A 26,560-nucleotide genomic window follows, 5' to 3' on the forward strand; every position below is an offset into this window, starting at 1 on the left:
TGTGGTAACCACGTAGGAGTAGCAGGGTTATTTGGAAAGAGGCAGACATGTCTGGAGGGTATGTGACCATAAGTAGGAGTGCGGAGAGTACGGCAAGAGCGGATGAATATGCAACACCCCGTATGCGGCGCATACGGTGAAACCCGCTGCCCGAGGACGGGCTTAAGGACCGGCTTACCAGAGCGGAGTGTCAGTCGAAGCCTCAGTATGTGTGCAAAAGTAAAAACAGTGGCCTGTAGCTATAAAAATATGCATGTCGCTCAGAAATTCTTTAGCTCAATATATCACGACATGAAAATACCATAACAGCTTTCGCTCAGGCTGTCGTCACATAGTGGAACTGCCCTGTGATTGTTTTGCTGGGAAAATTCGATTATTGCGGCCACTACGATGAAAACGTTCGCAGTGTCGGAGCAAGCGGGCGTGTGTGGGTCTGGGGCGCAATAAGCTATGCCGGTCAGGGTCCGCATCCCGGGAAGACTGATGGCCCAAGTCAGTTCTCCTTCCGGTCGCCGTTGACGCACCTTTTCCTGACGGGGGGTTTCCAACACAATGGCTGCCCTGTTCACGCTGCATCCTCAGTTCAAGACAGTTTAAACGCAGCCCCTCCAAAAAGCCCCGACCTGAATATCATCGAAAATGTTTAGGGCCTGATGAAGGCACGACTGGGCCGCTGCAACATGGCAAACATTGACGCATACCCCCTGTGGGCAGCCCTGGGCAGAGGGAGCGGAATGTTCTCCGACAAGACTTGGCAGAATAGCTGTTCGCTTCTATCCCGCAAGCCCAGGTGTCTCAGACAAAAATTGGAAAAATGTTAGACACTGTTATGGAAATATTGAAGGTAATGGTCCATTATTCTGATACGTAGCAAAATATTTTAGTGTCGAACATTTAATACTGCCCTAGAAAACCAATGGGAAATGCTTTTGACGATAGCAAAAACGTGAACAGAAAAAAAATACAAGACTGCCGCCGGGTGATTTACAGATATGACGACTGTTAAAGTGAAATCTCCGCTCAAAGATACTTTTCTCCAAAATTACTTGTTATGAAGGATAAAAGATGTGAAGTCGGGCGGTGCGTCCAAGTATTCGCACCATCGTATATGAAATACAATGGCGCAATAGATCGAGTACAAGAACAGGCGTCAACTACCAACTGATTTTATTATCTCGAAGGAACCGCTTATAACCACAAGAGAGGCGCAAAATACTTGCGCCATTGTATTTCATTCACGACGACTATTCACCAACTAGCTGAAACTAGAAGTTTTGCTGCAACATATTGGGACCGCAAGGTAAAAACACTAAACTCACTGTGATAAAGAAAAGAAGCATTGCTCTCATCTGGACGCCAATATTGATGTGAATTTGCGTTTAATCAACAGTAATGGGTAAGCATCGATGGCGCTGCCATTTTCAGACGTAGTTTGTTGCTTAGCCCTATAAGAAGTTATTGAAGTCACATACGAAATGATTGTTCATACAAGCGGCACTGAAATGCGCAGCACCACTTAGAGACCGTGGCTGCCTGAACACATGTCGAGCCGGTTGGCGTGTATCAAACATTCAAACGCCCTAGGGACACTATCGTTCCTCGTCTGCCTCCTAACTGCGTCCAGCAGCAGCACCGGCTTCGCGGCCGCATCCATTGCAATCCTGTCAGCGTTGTCTCATCTCGGCCTGATCAAGGACCAGCTCGCAGATCGGGATCCTCTCATCGCTGATGAGTTTGCTCCGCTTCGCACGCGCGTAACTGCAGTGCTTATAGGAGGATGCCGTAATTAAGAACATTTTGCTTATTTGTGTATAAAATCTGTTCATATTTAGCACAGTTATGTACATTTTTATCATCATCATCATCATCACTACCACCGTCGTGAGCCTGACTGCACCCATGCAGGGCAAAGGCCTCTGCCATGTCTCTCCATTAACCCTGTCCTTTGACACCTGCGCCCACCCTATGCCTGTAAACTTCTTAATCGCATCCGCCCACCTAACCTTCTGCCGCCCCCCGCTACGCCTGCTTTCTCTTCGAATCCACTCCGCTACCCTTAAGGAGTGTAACGGAGTGGATTCCAAACTATTTTTATGCTGCTTCCGTAACTGCATTTTTTAAGTGAATTGAAATAGTTGTTCAGTAATTATAATAAACGCTATCGCAAAATCATTCCTTGGCCGTTAAATACTTAACCAATTCTAAGCCTTTTACAGGCACATATATATGAAGAAATCAAGAGGTTTCTGGTACTCTTCAATGTCTTAGGAGACATTCGCAATAACCAGGAACATTGCGCTGTCGTCGGCCACGAAAGGCTGCAGGCAAGTGTTACAGCAACTGCACCAAACTGAAAACTGAGAACAAGAACCGTAAATTTTATTCCCCCGTTTGTCTTATTTGCCGCATCGAATGCTTTTGATCAGAGTACTTCTGCTTTTATAACAACGAAATTTCTCGTCTTCTGATCTCTCCTTGCTATTGTATTACTAAGACGGATCGTGCTCTCGTCGAAAACTCGCGCAAATCGAAATGCGCCGAGACGAAGAGAAGCACGATCCGCTCACAATTCTTGATGACCACACCCAAAACGTTCATTCTTTAAGTGTTTAGTGCATAACGGGCTACAGTATTTTGTCATAGCACAAATGATAAATCGAAATCTGAGAAAAATAATAGAGCTGCCGAGCGTTTTGTCGAAACTGGCCTTTTTACTTGCTGCGTCTTTCCTTTCTTCCTTTGTTTGAGGCCACCAAAAAAGATAATAAAGAATAAAAGTGGAGGGCGGCCGCAAAACACGAACGCATCGCGGGCTTAGTCTAATGTTGTTCTGAATACTGTTTAGGGTGACCCGTAGTTCTTGCCTCAACAGCAATGACATTTCACACGCCAGATGCAGTTTCGTAGCGTTCACTTCCAAACAATGCCGAAGAATACGTCTCGCACAATACCATCACTGCCTGTTCGATGAAGGAAAAAAGTTATAAAGCTTCTTGCCCAGAAGGGAGTGACGGCTGCTTGAGGAACAGCAGAGTCAGGGAAGCTGGCCTGGTACCTACCTCTCCAGAGCAGAGGATTCTGGGCCATGACGGTGTTCCTGTTCTCGGCTTCAAATCACGCTAGACTGTGCAATTTTAACTTGGCTTGCTTTCCGACCGCCTCCTGTCGGAAGATGGCGAGCTCTATACTGTCTGTGTGGGGGAACTCCAGCCTCGGTGCTCTGTCTGGGAGAGGCAGCACCCACGTTTGGAAGCGCCTCCCGCAGCTGAGGGATGAGGAGCGAGGCTGCGAAGGCCTTCGGGCCATGCCATCACCACGCTGGGTTTCATGATGTCCCTGCTAAGTGGTGGCTTCGTTTTTATCATTCGCCAAGGTAAGTTGTTAGGCGAGTTGGTTTCGATATTCCATGACTACAGCGCAACGAACGGGACGTAGAAGAAGGACACAGGCCCTTGAGTAGGCTTCTGTAAAGGTCAAACATCTGGCGTTTTTTGTCACTCTCAGCTGTTCTATGCCCCAGGTCGTACTCGGCGACCCAAGCACTTGAAGTGTCTAAAGATGTCAACGCAGAAAGCTGGGCTAGTTGGTGGTCCATGATTGATGAAAAAAACTGGGACAGAGGAATAGCAACCGACAGGACGAGCGCTAAACATCAACGGAACATTTTTACTTCGACAAAAATGTGCACGGTCGGTCAAAAGTTCCCAGACCACAGCCTCTGCTTTTGCGCAGTACTATCAGGCAGTTATGACATCCCCGAAACTCTAAAAAATTCGGGTGTAGGGGGGGGGGGGGGGCGCTTTGTTCACCTAAAGTGCGATGAGGCGAAAGTCTTTAGCGCCCCGTTGCTGCTTGTATCACTGATGTGTGGTTAAGATGCTAATTAAGCACACAATTATTTGTGAATCGTAAATGCTGGAGACACTGGAGGGCGTTTGGGAGGCATCCGTATGATTCCACGGCTCACCGCAAACTCTCCAGCGTTCTAGACAAGGTGAACTACATGTGCGTTGGCAGGAAGTAGCGTAGCCTTTAGCACGCTCAGCTGCGGAACGGAAGGACGGTGGTTCGAATCGCATCGTGCGCAAGGGTTCCTGTTCTTATCGAGTGGAAGAGCGTAACGGACGGACGAACGCGAGCATGAGTCATTAAAGGGCTTCGTTTTCATAAGTTGCCAGCTGCGTTCGTCGATGAGCCACCCCAGGCGCTGGATATAAGGCCGGACCGACGGACGGGAGTATGAGCTTTTAAACTACGAAACAGTGCGATGAAACACGGACACACGAAGAAACGACATACACGAGCGCGTGTGCTCGTGTTTCATCGCGCTGTTTCCTAGTTTAAATGCATTACCAACTAGGCAGGAACCTTGCTCTTCTTGAGTATGAGCCATTAATGGCTTTCGCCTTAATATCTGAAGAGTTTAGAAGAGGTATCGTTCTAACCTCTGAGTACCTTGACAGCGTTATCGGCATCTTTAGTGCCGGGATATAAAGCAGACCCTGGCCTAGAAACTTTTTAACAAAGCCTGTACAAAAATGCATTTTCGTGCACATGCGCGAGCAGGATTAAAATGGAGCAAGTAAAAAATATTACAATGGCACACGTGGCAAACTGTTCCCCAGATACGTCCTTTATTTTTGTGATGGGGCAATAGAACGCATGCTGACGCATTTGCCTTCCCAGCTAATGTGGTAGGCCTCGCATATTTCACGATGTAACCTCGTGCCTCCCCTACACGTGGCATCAAGTGCTGCCGCGAACCCGCAACGCTTAAAATGCTTGGTCACAAAACCGCCCCCGCTAATGAGTCACCCGCTGCATGGTGCTGACGTTGCCGGCCGTTTAGGCAGCGCCCCAACTGTTCATACTGATTTCTATCCTGGCCGCGGCGGTCGAATTTCGATGGAGGCGAAATTCTTAGAGCCCCGTGTACTGTGCGATGTCAGTGCACGTTAAAGAACCCCAGGTGGTCGAAATTTCCGGAGCTCTTCACTACGGCGTCTCTCATAGCCTGAATCGCTTTGGGACGTTAAACCCCCATAACCATAAACCATCATACAGATATTCATAACGCCTCACAGGCTCCAAGAACGGAGTTTTGTGCGAGGGGGATTACATAAATATGGGTAATGACAGGAGCATGAGTAACACGTTTAATCAAAACTTGGTGACTGTTAGTACCGGTCACTGTAAAGTAGGAACATCATTATACAATGTTTAATGACACGTTTGCAGCTTGAAAAAAAAAGTCGTTATTTGAGCTCTAAAACGAGCTGGGTCATGAATATTCACGATGTGTCCCGGAAGAGCAGTCCAGTGAATGATAGCCTGCGGCAGGGTAGATGAATTAAATGCGATGGTTCTACCAGAAATGCGTTGGAAGCTTAGAGGATTGTTTAAACGACGTGAGGTGCAGTTTGGTTGTACAAGAGGCAGCGTTGAAGAGTAGGCACTGTAGACTATTCTGTGAAGTCGGCAGATGGCGATTAATCTCCGTGATTGTAATGCAGAGAGAGGGAGAGATAGATGTTTTGATCTGTGCTATGCTGGAGTGACTGTTGTAGTTTCTGCAAATGAAACGCGCCGCACGATTCTTAGCCAAGAGAATTTTTTATGCCTAACGAATTGACCAGATGGGAGATGCGTATTGGAGTTGTGGACGAATAAATGTTTTGTAGGCGAGCTTACGGATAGTGGCAGGAGTTCTGTGAAGATTACGCTTTAGATACCCTAGTATGCGTGATGCTTTAGCTGTTACATTCTGTACGTGAGTGGACCAACAGAGGTTACTCGAGAAATGCACGCCGAGGTATTTGTATGAAAACGCGTGGGACACTGAGTATTATTCAATAACTAACTGAAAGAAGAGTTTGTTTTTTTCGGCTTAATATCATTAACTTGCACGTTTTGGTGTTAAGCGACATTTACCATGATGTGCACCAAGCGGTCATGCGGTTGAGGTCTCTCTGAAGTTTTACATATGATCGGCAAGTGAGCGTATTTTGCTGTAAATGATGCAGTCATGAGCGAACAAGCGAATAGTGGAATTAATGTTTGACGGAAGCTCGTTCATGTAAACGAGGAAGAGCAATGGGCACAGGACGCTACCTTGAGGTACGCCAGAGAGGACGTCGCTAAATGGAGGTTGGTGACCGTTAAAAACTGCAAACTGCTTACGAGATAAGAAACTTCTTATCCATGAGGTCGTCACTGAGTCTAGGTAAAGGCAGGTGATTTTAGCTATTAAACGTGAGTGCGCGACGCGGTCAAATGCTTTGGGGAAGTCTAAGAACCCGCAGTTTAATTTAAAGTTCCCGTACTTATTACGTAGGAGTTCATTAGTGAATTCCAATAGTTGAGTCTCGCATGAGAAGCCTTTCATGAACACATGCTGGTTAGTAAAAAAGAAGTTGTTACTATCGAGACGCTGCGCAACGCTTTATACGATGTGTTCGAGGATCTTGCATTGGAAAGATGTGAGAGATATGGGGTGGCAATTACCTGCGTTTGTTTTGTCCCCAGCTGATTTGAAGATTGCGATAATTTTGGCAATTTTCCAGTCCTCCGAAATTTCTCCCCATGAGAGTGACTGACGAAACATATGAAACAGAACAGAGCTGGAATGTATAACAGTGTTTGTTAAAATTTTCGTATTAAGATTATCGGCACCACCAGAGTTGATATCTTGATAGAATTAATTAATGCTGCAATACCACGGTGGCACTTATTTCTATGGGGCTCATGGGCTGGTAATCTACATCTGCTAATGTTGGAATACTGGAATGGTCTTCATGCGTAAATACGGAAGTAAGATAATTATTGAATGTAAGCGCGCATTCATCTTGATTAATTGGAGCGCCAGTGTCATTAAACAAGGAGATGGGAGCCGGAGTGTCAGTGGGTGTTATGGTTTTCCAAAATTTATTAAGGTTGTGCATTATAAGTGATTGAAGGTCGTGGGCATAATATTTAAACTTTGCTTTGCGAATGGCACTGCAGTACTCTTTATCGGCAGTTTTGTGTTTTTGTCATGATGCCGGTGTGCAAAGGCAGTTTTGAAAAGTCGCTTTTTCTTGTTCTTTAGTGCACGCCACATACGGTTAAGCCTTGTTTTAGACGCGTTCATTGCGAAAGGAGCGTGATGGTACGTGGGACTGTACTAATTCCTGTAAGCGATGTTTAAACAGAAGCCAGCTGTCTTTGACCGAACGCTGATGAAATTTCGGTATACGTATCACAAAAACTTTGCAAGCCAAGATTAATTGCATTTTATTCAGCACGGTTGTAGTTGAAAATACGTTTATTTGAGATGGCACGAGGGCATGGAAATCGTGAAAATAAGCAGCGCATGGTCACTAAATCCCTCTGAACAGGAAATAGCGCTAACACTGTCTGGAACTGACGCGAAGACGAGGTCGAGCGCGTTGTCTCCTCGGGGAGGCTGGTCAACTAGTTGTACCAATCGACAGTTATGGTTTATTATTTAGGGGGGTTTAACGTCCCAAAGCGACTCAGGCTACAACGGACGCTGTAGTGAAGGGCTCCGGAAGTTTCGACCACCTGGGGTTCTTTAACGTGCACTGACATCGCACAATACACGAGCCTCTGGAAGTTTGCCTCCATCGAAATGCGACCACCGCAGCCGGGATCGAACCCGCGTCTTTCAGGTCAGCAGCCGAGCGCAATAACCACTGAACCACTGCGACAAGTAAAAAATCTAGAGTTAATTCAATAAAATTAATGCCGTCACGTGGTCGAGAGCTTTGGCTAGGCCAATCAATTTCGGGGTAGTTGAAGTCGCCAAGTAGGCAGATGCTTGCTTTTGAAAATTTAGCTTTTATTCCAGCAAGGTTATCATGTAAAAATAAAATTTATTTTTGGGCTAGTTGGTGCATTTTGAACCTAAGAAAAGGAGCAGCGCCAAAGCATGTGACCACATACGAAGAAAGGGCAAGACACAATCGGAGACAAATCATCGCGGACTATCCGGCGGCCTGTAACAGACTCCAAGAATGTTTTTATAAGACGACGATGTGACATAGACCTAAAGAATTTCTGAGCGGGAATATCGACTGGAAAAGACGTTATATATATATATATATATATATATATATATATATATATATATATAATGACAGTGGTGAACCTTGAGAGTGGTGAACACTCTCAAGGTTCGCTTACACTCAATGAACATAAATACCCATGAGAGCAGCAGATTGGACAGCCGTCGCCGTAGCTCAGTTGGTATGAGCACCGGACGTGATATTCGGAGGTCGTGGGTTCGGATCCCACCAGCGGCATGGTTGTTTTTTCTGCTGCTTTATACGTAATTTTCTTTAAGCGAATTATTAATCTAAGTACTATAATGTAATATCTATAATATAATATCCCACTGATAAGCTAAACACATAAAAAAGAAAAACATTCCCTTATGCACCTTAGTTTCGGTGACTGTTGGCTACCTTCATAGGTTTGTCAAACGGGACCCTCATTTCCTTTAATATATATATATATATATATATATATATTGAAGAAGATGACCCAGACAAAGCAGATGACTCGTGAAAACGAAGATGGCCCTGCGCGTCAGCCGTATTGCTATGGCCACGTATGTCTGTGCCCGACCTAGTTGCCCTCGAATTGTTCTCGCCGCTGGTCCTTTCCTCCCAGCTGTTTTAAAAAAAAAAAGCTTTACATTTGGTGGAGGAGCCGGGTAACAGCCTTGGAATTGCGCAACCGTACTCTCCCGCCACCTGCGATGCCTCACGACGTTAAACATCAAGCCGTGCAAGTGGGCCCAGCTGTTACCTGCGCCGGCTCCCTTCGCCAACGGGACCCGGCCATCTTCAGTAGGACCGATGAGCAGGATGTCGAAGATTGGCTGACGTCTTACGAGAGGGTGAGCCTTTACAACAAATGGGACGATGCCACCAAACTAAATAACATAATTTTTTATCTCACCGGCGTGGCTAACCTGTGGTATCTTAACCACGAGGTGGACATCCGCACTTGGTCTGCTTTCAAGTTAACCTTCTCCGAAGTGTTTGGTCTTCCTGCTGTTCGGAAACTCCGCGCCTGCGTGCACGCTCTCAGCAGGTCGGCGAAAGCTTTACCAGTTACATAGAAGACGTCATTGACCTATGCAAGCTAGTCAACCTCAACATGTCAGAAGCTGACAAGATTAAACACATTTTGAAGGGTGTTGACGACGACGCCTTTCAGATGCTGGTAGCGCGCGACCGTTGCTGAAGTCGTCACCCTCGGCCAAAGCTACGAGGAGCTGCGGAAGCAGAGGCTCCTGACTCGACAGCACCCTCGACAGGTTGAGTCGCTTGCTGGACAGACACCAGCACCTGACACCTCATCGCTGCTGCAACAAATCAAAGACTTTGTTCGGGAAGATGTGGCGCGTCAGCTTTCTCTTCAGCCGAACCCTACAGATTTGACTCCGGCCCTTCGGCACGCCTTCCAAGAGCAGGTTGCCGAGGGTCTTCCACCCGCCCATCCGCCACCACCTGTCGCCGCTCCACTGACATATGCCGACGTTGTCGCCCAGACGCCGCCCCCTATGGCCGCTTCGCTGACATACGCGGACGTCGTCGCCAGACCTCGACCGCCTACCTATGCTTTGCCTCCAACACCTGCGCGAGCGGTGGCTCCTTCTCTTCGGCGGGCTCCGCGAGTGAGCAATCCCTGGCGTACCATCGACAACCGGCGTATCTGCTACAATTGCGCTTTGCCTGGTCATGTGGCCCGGCTTTGCCGCCGCCGTCTCCCAGTCTACGCGCCACCTCCTCCAGCTCCCGCGTACTGGCCTTCCACGAGTCAGTACTCCGGATCTGCTGAGCCGCCGTCTAGTCGTCCTTTTTCTCCTGACCGTTCAGCTCTTTCTAGATGCTGTTCACCTTCACCGAGGCGCCGCTCCGTTTCTCCTATGCGACGTCGCCCCAATCTACCTCAGGAGGAAAACTAGATGCCGCAGTTCCTGAGACGAGAACTGCGTCCCCGTCGAACTTTCCAAGGCCTCACATATCCCCTACTAATCTGATCGAAATTTCTGTCGAGGGCGTTACTGTCTTGGCCCTTGTGGACACCGGTGCTGCGATTTTTGTTATGGACGAAAAGTTTTGTAGTTCTTTGAAGAAGGTAAAGACGCCGATTGCTGGACTGTCGCTGCGTACGGCCAGCGCTGAGCACATCAAGCCGTCCGTAGCGGGTACCGCTCGAGTTGTGACTCAGGACTCCCTCTACACGATTGAATTCGTCGTGCTGCCTTCCTGTTCCCATCCTGTTATTCTGGGCTGGGATTTCCTTTCGGACCATGAGGCTATCATCGACTGTGCTCGAGCGGAAGTCGGGTTCTCTTCTCTGCCCAATCCTTTTCTGGACGCTACTCCTCTTGTTGCCTGTGTTAAAACCCTCGCCGCCGAAGTCGTCGACATTCCCCCGTGCTCTTCCGTTCTTCTACACTTGTCTTGCGACTCTCTCGGTGACGACACTGTCCTCTTTACTCCAGGCCATACTTTTCTGCACCGCAAGTGTCTGTCTCCCTCTGCCATACGCCGTACTGACTGTGTCCGCTGGCCTTTCGATACTTTTGGTTTCTAACCCGTTTTCCTGCCCTACCGCTCTGCGCCTTGGTGAATGCCTCGGCAGTGTGCAGCCCATCGCATCTCTGCTCATCCGCGAGGATACCGACGATACACCGCTCCTCGCCATGAACGCGCTCAGCCCTCCTGCCTCTACGCCAGATCGCTCTTCTACCGAATTGTTCTTGCGCTCCGTCGACGCCGATCTTCCCCCGCCGCAAAGAACACAGCTTCTCGCCCTCCTTCATCAATTTCGCTCTTCCTTCGACGCTCACCAGACTTCCTTGGGCCGAACTTCCACCGCCACCCATCACATCGACACTGGTGCCCACGCGCCGCTGCGGCAGCGCCCCTATCGTGTGTCTCCAACCGAGCGCCAGACTATTACAGAGCAAGTCGACCAAATGCTTCAAAACGGCGTCATTCAGCCCTCAAGTAGGCCTTGGGCATTGCCTGTTGTCCTTGTGAAAAAGAAAGATGGCTCCATACGCTTCTGTGTCGATTACCGCCGCCTTAATAAGATAACGCGCAAGGATGTCTAACCGCTTCCCCGCATAGATGACGCTCTGGACTGTTTGGAAGGGGCGGAGCTCTTTTCCTCCCTCGATTTAGCTCTGGGTACTGGCAGGTCACCATGGTAGCGGACGATTGTCCCAAAACTGCTTTTGTGGCCCCCGACGGATTGTATGAATTTACTGTGATGCCATTCGGCCTTTCTAATGCCCCTGCAACCTTCGAACGGATTATGGGCACCATTTTGCGTGGACTCAAGTGGAAAATGTGTCTATGCTATCTCGACGACATTGTCGTCTTTTCCCCCGACTTTGAAACCCATCTATCCCGCCTGAAGCACGTTTTGACCTGCCTCTCTGACGCGGGCCTGCAGCTCAACTTGAAGAAATGCCGTTTTGCTGCGCGTCAGCTGACAATTTTAGGACACGTTGTCTCTAAGCAAGGCGTTCGTCCCGACCCAGCTAAACTTCGAGCTGTCGCAGACTTTCTCATACCCACTTCCACCAAAGACTTGCGCAGCTTCTTAGGTCTGTGCTCTGGGTTTCGGAGGTTTATTCGCAATTTTGCTTCGATTGCTGCGCCTTTAACGCAACTGTCCGGCAGTTCCGACTTATCGATGTGGTCTCCGGCGTGCGACGATGCGTATAACACCTTGCGTTGCCTCCTCACAGCGCCGCCCATACAGCGCCATTTCGACTCGACCGCTCCTACCGAGGTCCACACGGACGCCAGTGGTGTCGGCCTCGGCGCCGTACTCGCCCAGCGCATCTGTGGTTTTGATGAATACGTTGTTGCCTACGCAAGCCGCACACTTACGATGGCTGAAACTAATTACTCTGTCAGTGAAAAAGAGTGTTTGGCCATCGTATGGGCCCTTGCCAAATTCCGCCCGTACCTCTATGGCCACTCTTTTGACGTTGTGACGGACCATCATGCGCTTTGTTGGCTTTCTTCCTTGAAAGACCCATCCGGCCGCCTTGCCAGGTGGCCTCTTCGTCTGCAAGAATATGACATCCGCGTGGTCTATCGTTCCGGCCGCAAGCATCAAGACGCTGATGCCCTGTCCAGCTGCCCACTTCCAGCCGAGATCGACAGCCTTTCCACCTCTGATGTCTCCCTGTCGTCCCTTCACATCAACGATATGCCCTCAGCGCAACGTACTGACCCCTGGATCGCTTCTCTTCTCGACTTTCTCTCCAACCCCACGGCTGCTTCTCCATCCCGTGCTCTCCGCCGCCATGCTTCCCACTTCGGGATTCGCGATAACCTCCTCTATCGCCGGAAATACAGCACCGACGGCCGCAAGTGGTTACTCGTTATTCCTCGCCACCTGCGCACGAACATATGCGCCTATTCCCACACTGACCCACAATCCGGTCACGCGGGAGTTTTCAAGACATACACCCGCATCCGGCTGCGCTATTACTGGCGCGGGCCATGTGCCACCTTGGTACTTAAATACGTACGCGCCTGTCTCGCCTGTCGACGTCGCAAGATATCTCCTCATCGTTCTGCTGGAGAGTTGCAGCCGCTCCCTTGCCACCACGTCCTTTCGACCGTATCGGCATTGATTTCTACGGCCCGCTTCCGTATACTGCGGCCGGCAACCATTGGGCTATCGTTGCGGTTGATCATCTCACGAGATGTGCCGAAACCGCCGCCCTTCCGTCTGCCACAGCGACAGACGTTGCCTCCTTCCTTTTGCAACGTTTCGTCCTTCGTCACGGTGCACCTCGTGAACTGCTTAGCGACCGCGGACGTGCCTTTTTGTCCGATGTCGTCACCGCCCTGCTCCGCCAGTGCAACATAATCCATCGTACTACCTCCGCCTATCATCCACAGACCAACGACCTCACCGAGCGATTTAACCGCACCCTCAGGTACATGCTCTGTATGTATGTCGCATCCAACCACTCGAATTGGGATCTCATCCTCCCTTATGTGACTTTCGCCTACAACACCGCCCAGCAGTCCACTACTGGCTTCTTTCCCTTCTTTCTTCTTTACGGCCGTCATCCATCTGCTACAATCGACACCATTCTGCCTTACCAACCTGACGCCTCCGAATATACCCTTGTTTCCGAAGCAGTGCAACACGCAGAAGATTGTCGCCAAATCGCCCGGTCACTCACAACTGACGCCCAGTATCGCCAGAAATTCCGCCACGACAACGCTCACACCACATCGCACTTCTCTCCTGGTGCGCTTGTGTGGCTCTGGATACCATCAAGTACTCCTGGACTCTCGTCGAAATTTCTCGCCAAGTATCACGGCACTACCGTGTCCTGGAGCGCACATCACCAGTTAATTACGTCGTCGAACCCCTCACGCCATCTCCCGATCTCCGCCGCCGCGGCTGCGAGACAGTTCACATCCAGCGTCTCAAGCCTTACTACAACCCCTCCATATTGCAGTCGCCGTAAGTCGCCAGGATGGCTCCTCTTCGCCCCGGGGGTGATTGTGAAGACGATGATGACCCAGACAAAGCAGATGACTCGTGAAAACGAAGAAGTTGGCCCTGCGCGTCAGCCGTATTGCTATCGCCACGTGTATCTGTGCCCGACCTGGTTTCCCTCGGATTTTTCTCGCCGCTGCTCCCTTCCTCCCAGCTCTTTTAAATAAACCTCCGCCTTACAATACATATACATATATAGATATATACATTGCTGCTATCAGCACCTAACCTCCTCTTTTGTCGCTCGTGTCATTACGAAAGATAGTGAAGTTATGTAGATCAGGTAGGACTTCACCGTCCACAATCTCTTCACACAACCATGTTTCTGTTAGTACTAAAATGTGAGAATCACAGCTGTATAGATAAGAGCAAAGCTCGATGCGTGTAGGAAGGATGCTGCGTATGTTAGTGAAGCATAAAGAGAGCTGGAATGTGCAGTGTTATTCCGATAAGGCATCAGTTTTTGTTTTCTAATAACATGTGCCACCAGGTTACACCTTTCCTATCCTGAACACAGAGTTACGGCTTCGTTCGCGGCGTCGCGCGCGTATACGTTGTCATTTATCCTCAGCTTATCGAAATTAAGTCTGTACGGAACCTTTTTTGGTTTGGCGATTTCTGTCAATTTCTTCCTTCTAGCGAGTGGTGTCTGGAATGAAAAATCTTCGCGCAACGCAAAGTCGGTTCCTTTAAGCTTGATAACGTTCTCAATAATCAGTTGCATGTATCTTTAAAGAAATCGAATTTGACCATCACTGGCCTGCAATTTTCCGAATCGTATTTTCCAATGCGGTGTGCCCGTTCTATGTGTGATGTATTAATAGTAATGTCAAATTTATCCTTTCATAGCTCAATGACTTTTGTTTCAGCAGTTGACCAAGTCTCAGATATATCGTCTTCAATGGCGAAAAACAGCAAGCTATTGCGTCGAAGGCGGTTTTTCCCATCAATACAACGCGATTTCATTGTTCTAAGCTGATCTGAGATTACGCTGAAAGTAGCACCAGGAGAATCAGCTGAAGGCGGAAAGTGATTGTCATTAGGTGTGAAGCGCCAACAAACAAGGGAGGGCGTCGCATCTACACAAGCGCCACGGATGGCGTGATTGCTGTGCGCGCGCACGGGAGGACGACTCTCTCTTCGGTTGGGGACCGCCGTCGCGTGCGGACTGTTCGTCGCGCGCTCCGCTCTCCACCAGCGGGGCGAGGAAGTGGAGCGGAGAACGCTCCCCCGCGTTTCGTCCCGTCCGGCTTCGGAGTTTCCCTTGCCCGAGCGTGGACGAACATTCGCTCGTAACCTTGCTGGTGATCTCGATTCCTTAGCGTGTTTTGTTGCTAGCTGGCGTTATTGTTGCTGTAGCAATAAATGCCTGTTTGTATCAGCCTATGTGTCGTTCCTTTGTTCCCTCAGAGCAAGGCCCGCCGTGGTTGGCATGCGCTTGGTAGCGTACGCGACCACGGGGTGGGGTCTGCTGGTATTGAATGGTGTCAGCCGCGATTAAATGGGGGAAAACGTATTTATCCCCCTATAAAACCCCACATCTGACGCTCCACGTTGGGCGCCAAGATATGGGGTCACTCTGCCGGCCGGGTAGGCGAGCTTCCTGGCCAGCTACACGCAGGCGTCACTCGATACGTTTTCCAAACCCGTGGCGCTGAGTCGCAGCAGGTTCGGACGAAATAGGCAACGGCAGAGCACGCTAGGAAATCGCTGATTGTCCTGACGCGAGGCAAGGCACACTGTAGAAGAATGCTCCATCCGATCAAAAAGACGTTCGGTAGGCTCATAAAGTCCTTGCAGGCGATCGGCGGTGCGTTCGGGTGTCGGCGGGTAGCAAAGGGGCCCTCGGGGCAGGTCAGCAGGAGCCGACAGCAAGAGAGGCTTTCCCCGCCGCGAGACCCTATTTTTAACCCCTTCGGCATTGCCTAACTAGGATCAATACGTTGCTCACAAGCCCAGACATGCAACCCATCACTAAGTGGGCAGCGCGCTGTCGTGACGTCACGTCAGTGTTAGGAACGGGCTGAGCAGCAGGATTCAAGTAAAACTCTAGTTTGGGCGAGTTGGTTCATGTTGAAAGAAAAACTGGTAATGGCGCAAGAAACGGGGACCTGTCTTTTGTGTGCCTTCTGTGTCCCCGTTTCTTGCGCCATTACCAGTTTTTCTTTCAGCAGGAGTGCCTTCCCTCCACATTCCCGTCGGCGCGCGCGTGTGGGAGTCACGTTTGCCGCTGGCGTGGTAGACAAAGAGGAGCACCAGTGTATATATCCCACAAGCTTAATTAAAGGTACAAAATTTCATACCGAAATCCCGCTAGTGTTTTCGAATCTGACCCCTTTCCAACTCTCAATGCGCTCTTTTACTGAGTCTTATAGCCGTTGCACCCAGCAGTGATTGCTATCAAGACACCTTAAGCCATGCACATCTAGGCTTAGCAGGTTCAACATCGACGACATGTCCAAAAACCAAGGACTGACTGGTTGCCGATTTTGCTGACATAATAGTGAGAATGGGCTAATTTTGTCCTGTTTTGCCGCGCCCAACTGTGCTTTCAGAATTAATCACCAGGTGGCGTACAACACAGCCCAACTGAACGCCACTACTCACAGACAGCTGTCGCGTCAATTTATGCAGCGGCGGCGCTGTTTTAGGTCCAAATACGGGCTCAGTCGTTAGGGCGTTAGGCTACTGAGCCGCAGCTTCCGGGTTCGAAAGCGGCCGCGGTTCTGTGGAGGCGAAACGAAAAAAAGCGCCCATGTGCTCTGTGATGTCAGCGCGCGTTAAAGATGCCCAGGTGGTCGAAATTATTCCGCAGACCACCCCTACGCCACCTCTTCCTGTTACTTCCTCCTTTATCCCTTCCCTTACGGCGCGGTTCGGGTGTACACCGGGATATGCGAGACAATTAGTCCCTCATTTCGTTTCCTCATTAACCCAGAGGCGCTCCTACCCCTTCGCGCAGTTCTGCTCGACGAGGAAGGGCGCAGTGCAGGCGGCTACCGTGCTTGCCGCCACCTTGGGCCCCCCCCGGCAACCGCCTGCTGCCGCCATCGCCGATATCGGTGACGCCAAACTGCGCGGTGAGTCCCTCTCCCGGAGTCTTTGCACTACGGGGTCCAATCTGGCCAACACTGTGGTACTGAATTCTTGCGGAATCTGAATGTGACGCTTTCGCCTCTCCCTAACAAGGGCGGCGTCTATACATGAACCCGACAGAAGCCGACTACAGTCCACTTTTTGAGGGAAAGCGCAAAAACGTTGGGGAAGAGAGTAGAGATCGAGTTGCACTTTTCCTGCTCAAAACCTGCTCTGTCTCTCGGAAAATCTACTCAAGACGCATTCTGTCGCATGTGGCAGAAGGCGACAATATGGTTTTCCGCTTCACTAATTTCCTCGGTTGCCTCTCTAGGTCTAAGCTAATTCGAGACCTTACCATTCTGTGGTCGCCTATCCGAGGACCGCCACATCCTGCACGATAACAGGGTGAGCGCATAGTATCAAGTCTATTTCATTTTTACTTTCACCACCCAAGCAGCACAGATAATCAGGCCGATACTGGAATTGGATGGTTTCACCCTCGACCTATGTAAGACCGGCCTTTGGCAATATATTTCGAATATTGAGCCGATAACTAGAGTGCAATTCCTGATCTCTCATTCGTGGAAAAAAGTATTAATGATCCGTCAATTATTTCTTTGTGCGAACTCTACTAAAACTTCCCGCTGCTGTTCCTGGAGCCAATGCTATAGTAGCCTACCGCTTGGTCTCCGGACTGCGGCCTGCTTCATTGATTACGAAAAACCATTTGACTCAGCGGAGACCTGAGCAGCCATGCAGGCATTGTGGAATCAGGGTGCAGAACAGTTTTATGGGAAAGTACTTGAAGATATCTATAACCACTGCACAGCTACCATAGTCGTTCATAAAGTCAGCAACAAAATTCCAGTAGGAAGGGCGTCAGGCAGGCAGACACGATCTCGCCAATGCTATTCACCGCCTGTTTACAGGAGGTATTCCGAGCCATGAATTAGGTACAGTTGGGGTTAAGAGTAAATGGAGAATACCTGAGCAATCTGCGATTCGCTCCTGACATTGCCTTGCTGAGTCACTAGGGAGGTGAATTCCAAAGCATAATAAATGGGTCAGACAGGCAGTGCAGAGCGGTAGGTCTTAAAATTAACATGCAGAAAACCAAAGTAATGTTGAACTGTCTTGCAAGAGAACAGCAGTTCACAATTCGTAGCAAGGTGCTGAAAGTGGTAAGGGAATACGTTTACACTGGGCACTAGGCAGGTAGTGGCTGCTGACCCAGATCTTGAGATGCAAATAACTGGGAGAATAGGAATGGGCTGGAGCGCATGTGGCAGGTTCTCTCAGATGATGAATGGCAGTTTACCAATATCTCTCAGGAGAAAAGCACACAACGGTTGTATCTTACCGGTACTAACTTAGGGGGGGGGGGAAACGCGCAGGCTAACGAAAGTGTTCAGTTAAGTTAAGGACAACGCAGCGAGCTATGAAAAGAAAATGATCGGTGGAACGTTAAGAGACCGAAAGCGGGCAGAACGGTTCAGGGAACAAACGCGGGTTAAAGACATCCTAGTCGTAATCAAGAGGAAGACATGGGTTTGGGTAGGGCATGCAATTCGAAGGCAAGGTAACCCCTGATCTTTAGAAGCAACGGAGTGCATTCCAAAAGAAGGAAAGCGTAGCAGGGGGCTGCAGAAAGTTAGGTGGGCGATGAGATTAAGAAGTTCGTTGGCATAGGGTGGGCGCAGCTTACAAAGGACAGGGTTCACTAGAAAAACATGGAAGAGGCCTTTCCCCTGTAGTGGGCGTAGTCAGGCTGGGGATTTATAGGGGTTGGCTATACTCGGCGCATTTCTCTATCACGTGATTGATGGAGCGAATATTGCCGCGTCTGCAGCAGCAGCCACTGGGCGGCTGCTCTTCGCGAGCCTCGTGTGCCGAAAGGAAGGTCCGCTGCAGCCTGGTTCCGGTGCCATTGACTGGCGTCTCGATTAAAGCCCTTGCGTCCCCGTAGAAGCCTTGTGTTGCGGACGCAGACGGCTACGTGACAGTATGGTCTATTGTGGAGTGTCCTTTACGAAAGCCTACCTGGCCATTTGGTTGACTGTAGTCTTAAGTTGCCCTGACTCTATTAGCGATTATATTAGTGAATATTTTGAAGGCAACGGATAGTAAGCTGATCAGTCTGTAATTTTTTCACGTCCTTGACGTCCCCTTTCTGATGAGTTATGATAATGTTAGCCTCCTTTCAAGCTTTCAGTACGCTCGAGGTCATAAGGCATCGCGTATACAGGGTGCCTAGTTTTGCTAGCACAATCTCCCCTCCGTCCTTCAACAGATATGTTGTTACCTGATCTTCACCAGCTGTTGTTCCCCTTTGCATTGCTCCTGAGCCTTTGTTTACTTCCTCTTTAGTTACTGGCGGGATGTCCCATTGCTGTGCGCTACTGGCTCTCTCATATCCTCCGGAATACATTGGCTACTGTATAGATTTTTGTTGAACTCTTCGGCTACTTTCACTGTTATCCATATCGCTACTGACATTGCCCTTTTCATCTGTTAACAAATACGTCTGGTTTTTACCTATTCTTAGTTTCCTTTTCACCGTTTTTAGGCTACCTCCGTTCTTTAGAGCATGCTCGATTCGTTCCATATTGAGTTTGCTTACGTCGGCTACCTTGCGCTTAATTATTAGCTTCGATAGATCTGCTCGTTCTATTCTGTCTATATACGATAGACGCCCTCATGCTTTGGCGTTTCTTAATCAGACCTTAGTCTCCTGAGATAGATTGCAGGTATATTGTTGAACGATCCTACCGCCTTCTTGTACGGCGCCCTCCGTAATCATAGCTCTGAGATTATCGTTAATTTAGTCGAGAATTTGACGGCATACCGTCTGGTCAGGAATCATGGTGATGAGGATTGCTGGTCACTGGCCAAAGTCAAAAGATGAAAAGACGTTCGGGAGCACTACAGCTCCCTTGTTCACTATGAAGCAACCGGTGCACGGATCCGTTCTTTTGTAGCACCCAGTAGCGTTTTTAATGATTTAGCATAGATAGGATGTAGATTTCCGTCGTTCCTGTTTAGTGTGTTAGACGATGTGTGTATAGTAAGGGACTCAAAATTCTGCCATGCTGATGTGTTATTTTCTGTTGTCAATACCTTTACTTGATCCCAGTTAATCTCGTGGCCGGATTCTTGCACATGCTCGGCGTTGGCGTTAGCTGTTACTATCTGGTCTCGGACGTCGTTCTGGTGCTCTCTCAGGCGTCTCCTGAAGTCCTTTGTTTCACCAAATATATATTGATGAGCAATCGGTGCAGTCAATTTCATGCACAATGCCTGGAAATCTTTCACGAGGGAGCTTGTCCTTCACGTTCACCAGTTCTTTTCGCACCTTGCCAGCGGGGAAGTGCGGGATGCTGACGCCATGCTTGCGGAAAATACGTGAAAGCGCTTCGCTATATCCCGCTATGTATGGGACAGCAGCTCGTTATTCTTTTGATTTTTCCGTTCTCTTGCTTTCTTCGGAGGCAGGCTGATTCGCTGGCATTCTTCTCTCGGTGACCCTGATGAAGGAAAGAGGGTAGCCGTTTCTTCAAAGATCAGACTGTATTCTTTGCATTTCTCTCTTTAGATTGGCATCTTGACTGCAGACCTGTTTGGCACGGTTGATCAGGGTGACAACCGCAGACCGTTTGTGAGCGGCTGGGTGCACAGAACTGAAATGTATCTTCCAGAGTGCGTAGGTTTGCGGTAAACATTAAATATCAGGCCAGTCGTAGTACGGGTTACCGTGGTATATTATCCCTGTGATTAGCACTACACATTAAAAAAATGAACATTCCCCTATGTACCTTGGTTTTGGTGACTGTTGGCTCCCTTCATAAGTTTGTCAAAAACGAGTCCCTCATTTCCCGTACCTTGTATGCTAAATACTTAACGAGGGTCTCGGTTCTGGCAGTCTTGATGCCATAGGTAGCATAAGAGGGCTCTCGCGCAGTTTCCACCCTCGACTTTCGATGACGTTCCACGTCACACTCGCGGTAAAACAGGACGTGCTACGTCCGCCGCTATGGACGAGGGTGGCACTGGTGAACACTCTCAAGGTTCCCTTACACCCAGTAAACATAAATACCCACGAGAGCAGCAGATTGAACAGCCGTCGCCGTAGCTCAGTTGGTAAGAGCACAGGACGCGATATTCGGAGGTCGTGGGTTCGGATCACACCGGCGGCATGGTTGGTTTCTGTCCTGCTTTATAATTAATTTTCTTTAAGCGATAGATTAATCGAAGTATTATTATCCCTCTGATTAGCACTACACATTAAAAAAATGTACATTCCCCTAAGCTCCTTGGTTTCGGTGACTGTTGGCTCCCTTCACAAGTTTGTCAAAAACGAGTCCCTCATTTCCCTTACCTTGTCTACTAAATACTTAACGAGGGTCTCGGTTCTGGCAGTCTTGATGCCATAGGTAGCATGAGTGCTCTCGCGCAGTTTCCGCCCTCGCCTTTAGATGACGTCCCACTTCACACTCGCGGTAATACAGGACGTGCTATGTCCGCCGCTATGGACGAGGGTGGCGCTGGTGAACACTCTCAAGGTTCGCTTACTCGCAAAAAATAAACCTACGTCACACTCGCGGTATCACACGACGTGGTACGTCCACAGCTAGCGACGAGGGTGGCGCTGGTGAACACTCTCAAGGTTCGCTTTCACGCAAAAAAAAATAAACCTGCGTCACACTCGTGGTATTACAGGACGTGCTACGTCCACCGCTAGCGACGAGGGTGGTGCTTGTGAACAATCTCAAGGTTCGCTTACACGCAAAAAATAAACCTGCGTCACACTCGAGGTAAAATACGACGTGGTACGTCCACCGCTAGGGACAAGGGTGGCGTTGGTGAACACTCTCAAGGTTCGCTTACACGCAAAAAAATAAACCTGCGTCACACTCGCGGTATCACACGACGTGGTTCGTCCACCGCTAGGGATAAGGGTGGCGCTGGTGAACACTCTCAAGGTTCGATTACTCGCAAAAAAATAAACCTACGTACACTCGCGGTATCACACGACGTGGTACGTCCACCGCTAGCGACGAGGGTGGTGCTTGTGAACAATCTCAAGGTTCGCTTACACGCAAAGAAATAAACCTACGTCACACTCGCGGTATCACACGACGCGGTACGTCCACCGCTAGGGACAAGGGTGGCGCTGGTGAACACTCTCAAGGTTCGCTTACACGCAATAAAATAAACCTACGTCACACTCGCGGTGTCATACGACGTGGTACGTCCACCGCTGGCGACGAGGGTGGCGCTGGTGAACACTCTCAAGGTTCGCTTAACGCAAAAAAATAAACCTGCGTCACACTCGCGGTATCAGAGGACGTGCTACAGCCACCGCTAGGGACGAGGGTAGCGCTGGTGAACACTCTCAAGGTTCGCTAACACGCAAAAAATAAACCTGCGTCACACTCGCGGTATTACAGGACGTGCTACGTCCGCCCCTATGGACGAGGGTGGCGCTGGTGAACACTCTTAAGGTTCGCTTACTCGCAAAAAAATAAACCTGCGTCACACTCGCGGTATCACATGACGTGGTACCTCCACCGCTAGGGACAAGGGTGGTGCTGGTGAACGCTCTCAAGGTTCGCTTACAGGCAAAAAAAATAAACCTACGTCACACTCGCGGTATCACACGACGTGGTACGTCCCCCGCTAGGGACAAGGGTGGCGCTGGTGAACACTCTTCAGGTTCCGTTACACGCAAAAAATGAACCTGCGTCACACTCGTGGTATCACACGACGTGGTACGTCCACCGGTAGGGACAAGGGTGGCGCTGGTGAACACTCTCAAGGTTCGCTTACTCGCAAAAAATAAACCTGCGTCACACTCGCGGTTTCACACGACGTGATACGTCCACCGCTAGGGACAAGGGTGGCGCTGGTGAACACTATCAAGGTTCGCTTACTCGCGAAAAAATAAACCTACGTCACAGTCGCGGTATCACACGACGTGGTACGTACACCGCTAGGGAGAAGGGTGGCGCTGGTGAACACTCTCAAGGTTCGCTTACACGCAAAAAAATAAACCTGCGTTACACTCGAGGTATCACACGACGTGGTACGTACACCGCTCGGGACAACGGTGGCGCTGGTGAACACCCTCAAGGTTCGCTTACTCGCAAAAAATAAACCTACGTCACACTCGCGGTATCACACGACGTGGTACGTCCACCGCTAGGGACAAGGGTGGCGCTGGTGAACACTCTCAAGGTTCGCTTACATGCAAAAAAAATAAACCTACGTCACACTCGCGGTATTACAGGACGTGCTACGTCCACCGCTAGCGACGAGGGTGGCGCTTGTGAACACTCTCAAGGTTCGCTTACACGCAAAGAAATAAACCTACGTCACACTCGCGGTGTTACAGGACGTGCTACGTCCGCCCCTATGGACGAGGGTTTCGCTCGTGAGCATTCTCAAGGTTCGCTTACACGCAAAAAATAAACCTACGTCACACTTGCGGTATTACAGGACGTGCTACGTCCACCGCTAGAGACAAGGGTGGCGCTGGTGAACACTCTCAAAGTTCGCTTACACGCAAAAAAAACTACGTCACACTCGCGGTATTACAGGACGTGCTACGTCCGCCGCTAGGGACAAGGGTGGCACTGGTGAACACTCTCAAGGTTCGCTTACTCGCAAAAAAATAAACCTGCGTCACACTCGCGGTATCACATGATGTGGTACGTCCAACGCTAGGGACAAGGGTGGTGCTGGTGAACACTCTCAAGGTTCGCTTACAGGAAAAAAATAAACCTACGTCACACTCGCGGTATCACACGACGTGGTACGTCCCCCGCTAGGGACAAGGGTGGCGCTGGTGAAAACTCTCAAGGTTCGCTTACACGCAAAAAATAAACCTGCGTCACACTCGTGGTATCACACGACGTGGTACGTCCACCGCTAGGGACAAAGGTGGCTGCTGGTGAACACTCTCAAGGTTCGCTTACTCGCAAAAAATAAACCTGCGTCACACTCGCGGTATCACACGACGTGCTACGTCCACCGCTAGGGACGAGGGTGGCGCTCCATGGTGAATACTCTCTAGGTTCGTTTACGCGCAAAAAATAAACCTACGTCACACTCGCGGTATTACAGGACGTGTTACGTCCACCGCTAGGGACGAGAGTGGCGCTCCATAACTTAGGAGGGTAGATGTGTAGGCCAGTTGGTGAGACATGAAGGAGCTAGACACCGCAGCGGACACGGGTCCACTGCGGTGTCTAGCTCCTTCATGGCGCTCCATGGTGAACACTCTCAAGATTCGCTTACGCGCAAAAAATAAACATCCACGAAAGCAGCAGAGCAGAGGCTTGCTCAGAATAGGCTTTGAGCTGTCTGATTGCAGTGGTGTAGATCCTGGGAGCCATCATACCCAGCGGCAACACTTTATTTGGGAAGGCTGATGTGCAGATGATGGCTGCGATTTCATGGGTCGTGCTAGTCACTTCCTGTTTGGAAGAAAAAGGGGTTTGGAAAAAGTTGTCGTACGGGTGGCAAACATAGGGCGGATGATGAATGCCTTGAGAGGCGCATAATGGTGGTGTGCATATACATATACGGTTCCCGTCTGAGCTGGGAATAAAATATGTGAAATGGACACACGCTAGCAATGCGGCGACGGAGAGAAAGAGACTGATGAGCCAACTGAGGGAGAGCCTTCGCTGCGCGCAGAACTGGTGCATCGTTCATCCGTGGGCTGGCACCACGCGGGCCTGGCCGCGGCCGACCGGGCGGCGCTCGAGTCCCTGTTCCGTGCGGGGGCGCTGCGAGCGCTGGTCAGCACCAGCACTCTGGCCGTGGGCGTCAACCTGCCCGCACGCCTGGTGGTCGTGCGAGGCACCACCACCTACGGGGGCCGCGCGCAGCTCTACCCGGACCTGGTGCTGGACCAGATGCTCGGGAGGGCTGGGAGGCCGCAGGTGGGTCGACAATAATGAGTTTGTTTTCCCTCGGTACAAGGAAAGCACCAGAGCTGCCTCGAAGAGCCGGGGCGACTGCCCCCATATTGGCAGACATTTGGCAGCACGTGACAAGTCAGCGCACAGAAAGCGAGCATAAAAAGTTAGTGAAAGGCATTAAAATCAAAGCGCAAAAAACACCAGTAGTTCAGGCATTCCTAAGGCATTCATACAAACAAACACACGAAAGGGAAAAGTTTCACTTCATTTTTAATTTTTATTTCCTTAAAGACCCCCTGTAGGGGGTTTTACATAAGGGGTATGGGTGGTTAACATAAGAAAGCAAAACATTTTTTTTTCGTGATGACAGGTGGGATGTAACTTTTTCTAGGAAGGTTGATGGACAGCTGATGGCTGCGCTTAAAAGGACTTCTTACTGCAGGGAATGAACATGCCCATTGACCCTGCAGCATATAAGACGTCGTCAGTAAGTGAACGCGAATGCGCGTCCAAACGGCGCTCTTCAGGCGCGTTAAGTGTAGGGACAAGTTTATGGATGCCGCTTGTGTCTAATGGAAGCGAGCCGATCCGTCACGCAGTTAGAACGGCCAAGAGTGTTTCTGCCTGCAGCGTCGAAGATGACGCTTTATAGAGAACGGAACGAAAGGGAGTAAAATCAGCGCACATGTGCTTCTGATCGGCTGACCTGCCTTTGCACACCATTCCTTGCTCGTGAAATCGGATCATTAACAGATACAGACCAGCGTGAAGCGGATGACAGGCTCTTCGGGATTTCTTGAAAAAACCCTCAATGCGCATTTTACATTTATTACAAGAAATTTTTCGTCTTTACGAAGGCACACAGAGATCATAATCTCCTTAAAATCTATTCCCTGAGGAGTTTTTGTGCATTGTAAACACGAAAACTAATTGTGTTGTGCCAGCGCTAGCAATAGCAGATGACTAGCACTCGGCGTTAAATGAGTCTCTCTCTGACATATTCAGAAATGAGCGCCCCCTTAAAACTTGCCGTCTCCTGGTTCAGCAGTTACCCTCATCCTGTTTCAATCGCGAAAAACACTCGTCAGCTCACTGTTTCGGTCACCACCCTGTGAAGATAATGAACCATTGCAAGCGCAGGCCTGCCTTGCCGTAGTGGATGCCTCGAGCGAGTGGGTTGTAGTACGTATTATCAGGATTGCCGCAATGTGCACATGCCCTTGAACTATAGGTCATTCGAGTAAACCCGGCCGTTTCCATGACGCAAAAACCACCGGGCAACACGGGCCATCCTCTGAGCCGTGTAGCGGAGAATTTACGGCACATAACCAATATTTGTTTGAAGGTTGTCTCCACCTTACTCCTCCAAACGGCTGAAATGCAATCTTTGCCGCCCGAAGACTTTTAACGGGGGCCGTACATGTAGACCGTGTTCCGGGACTTCCTGAGTAGCCGTTAACTATGTCGGCAGTCACTAAAGGCTGCCCGTGCACACGGTGTTCAATAGAAATCACGAAGGCCGTTGTGGCCAAAGACAGCAAGCGGAAGCCGTAGCAGGCTTCATCCTCTCATGCGGACATAAGCCTAACGCGTAAGTTGCGCGCTCAATCGTGGAACTTTGGCGGATGAGCTCAGAACAGGGACCCCGTTTGCTGACATGCTCGAAATGTTCACAGCCTGTCGCTCACGGATACGACGCTTCCGAATACACATATCGGAAGAACAGTAAATGTGCTGACTGGCCTTTTCTTGCGCGCGCAGTACGACACCTGTGGCACGGCCGTCATCATGACCAAGGCGTCGCTCAAGGTGAGCCCCCTCTGCCGTCCCCGCAAAACTCCGTTCAGTTTTGCTGCTTGCGCGTCCCTGGTGGCGGATGCCCTCTTGGCTCGAACACTTGCCGACCACCGCATCAAGGACACTGCTCCATGCCGTGTCAAATGTCACTTTGCTAAATTTTAACCAATTGCAGTTAGCCCAAAGTGACCGCACCTTAT

The 26,560-nt window shown here is 49.8% G+C and overlaps 1 protein-coding gene across 1 annotated transcript in view; it reads left to right on the forward strand.

Moving 5' to 3' along the window:
* The window catches only part of LOC144122126 (putative ATP-dependent DNA helicase HFM1), a 364,149-nt gene that overhangs the window by 166,897 nt on the left and 170,692 nt on the right, over nucleotides 1-26,560 (forward strand). The window contains exons 10-12 of the mRNA XM_077655666.1: nucleotides 16,523-16,640; nucleotides 24,337-24,584; nucleotides 26,325-26,372. Coding sequence (XP_077511792.1) covers nucleotides 16,523-16,640; nucleotides 24,337-24,584; nucleotides 26,325-26,372 — 414 coding nt within the window. The remainder of the gene's footprint in view (nucleotides 1-16,522; nucleotides 16,641-24,336; nucleotides 24,585-26,324; nucleotides 26,373-26,560) is intronic.

This window comes from Amblyomma americanum, chromosome 2 (genome assembly GCF_052857255.1).
Source record: "Amblyomma americanum isolate KBUSLIRL-KWMA chromosome 2, ASM5285725v1, whole genome shotgun sequence".
Lineage (NCBI taxonomy): Eukaryota > Metazoa > Arthropoda > Arachnida > Ixodida > Ixodidae > Amblyomma > Amblyomma americanum.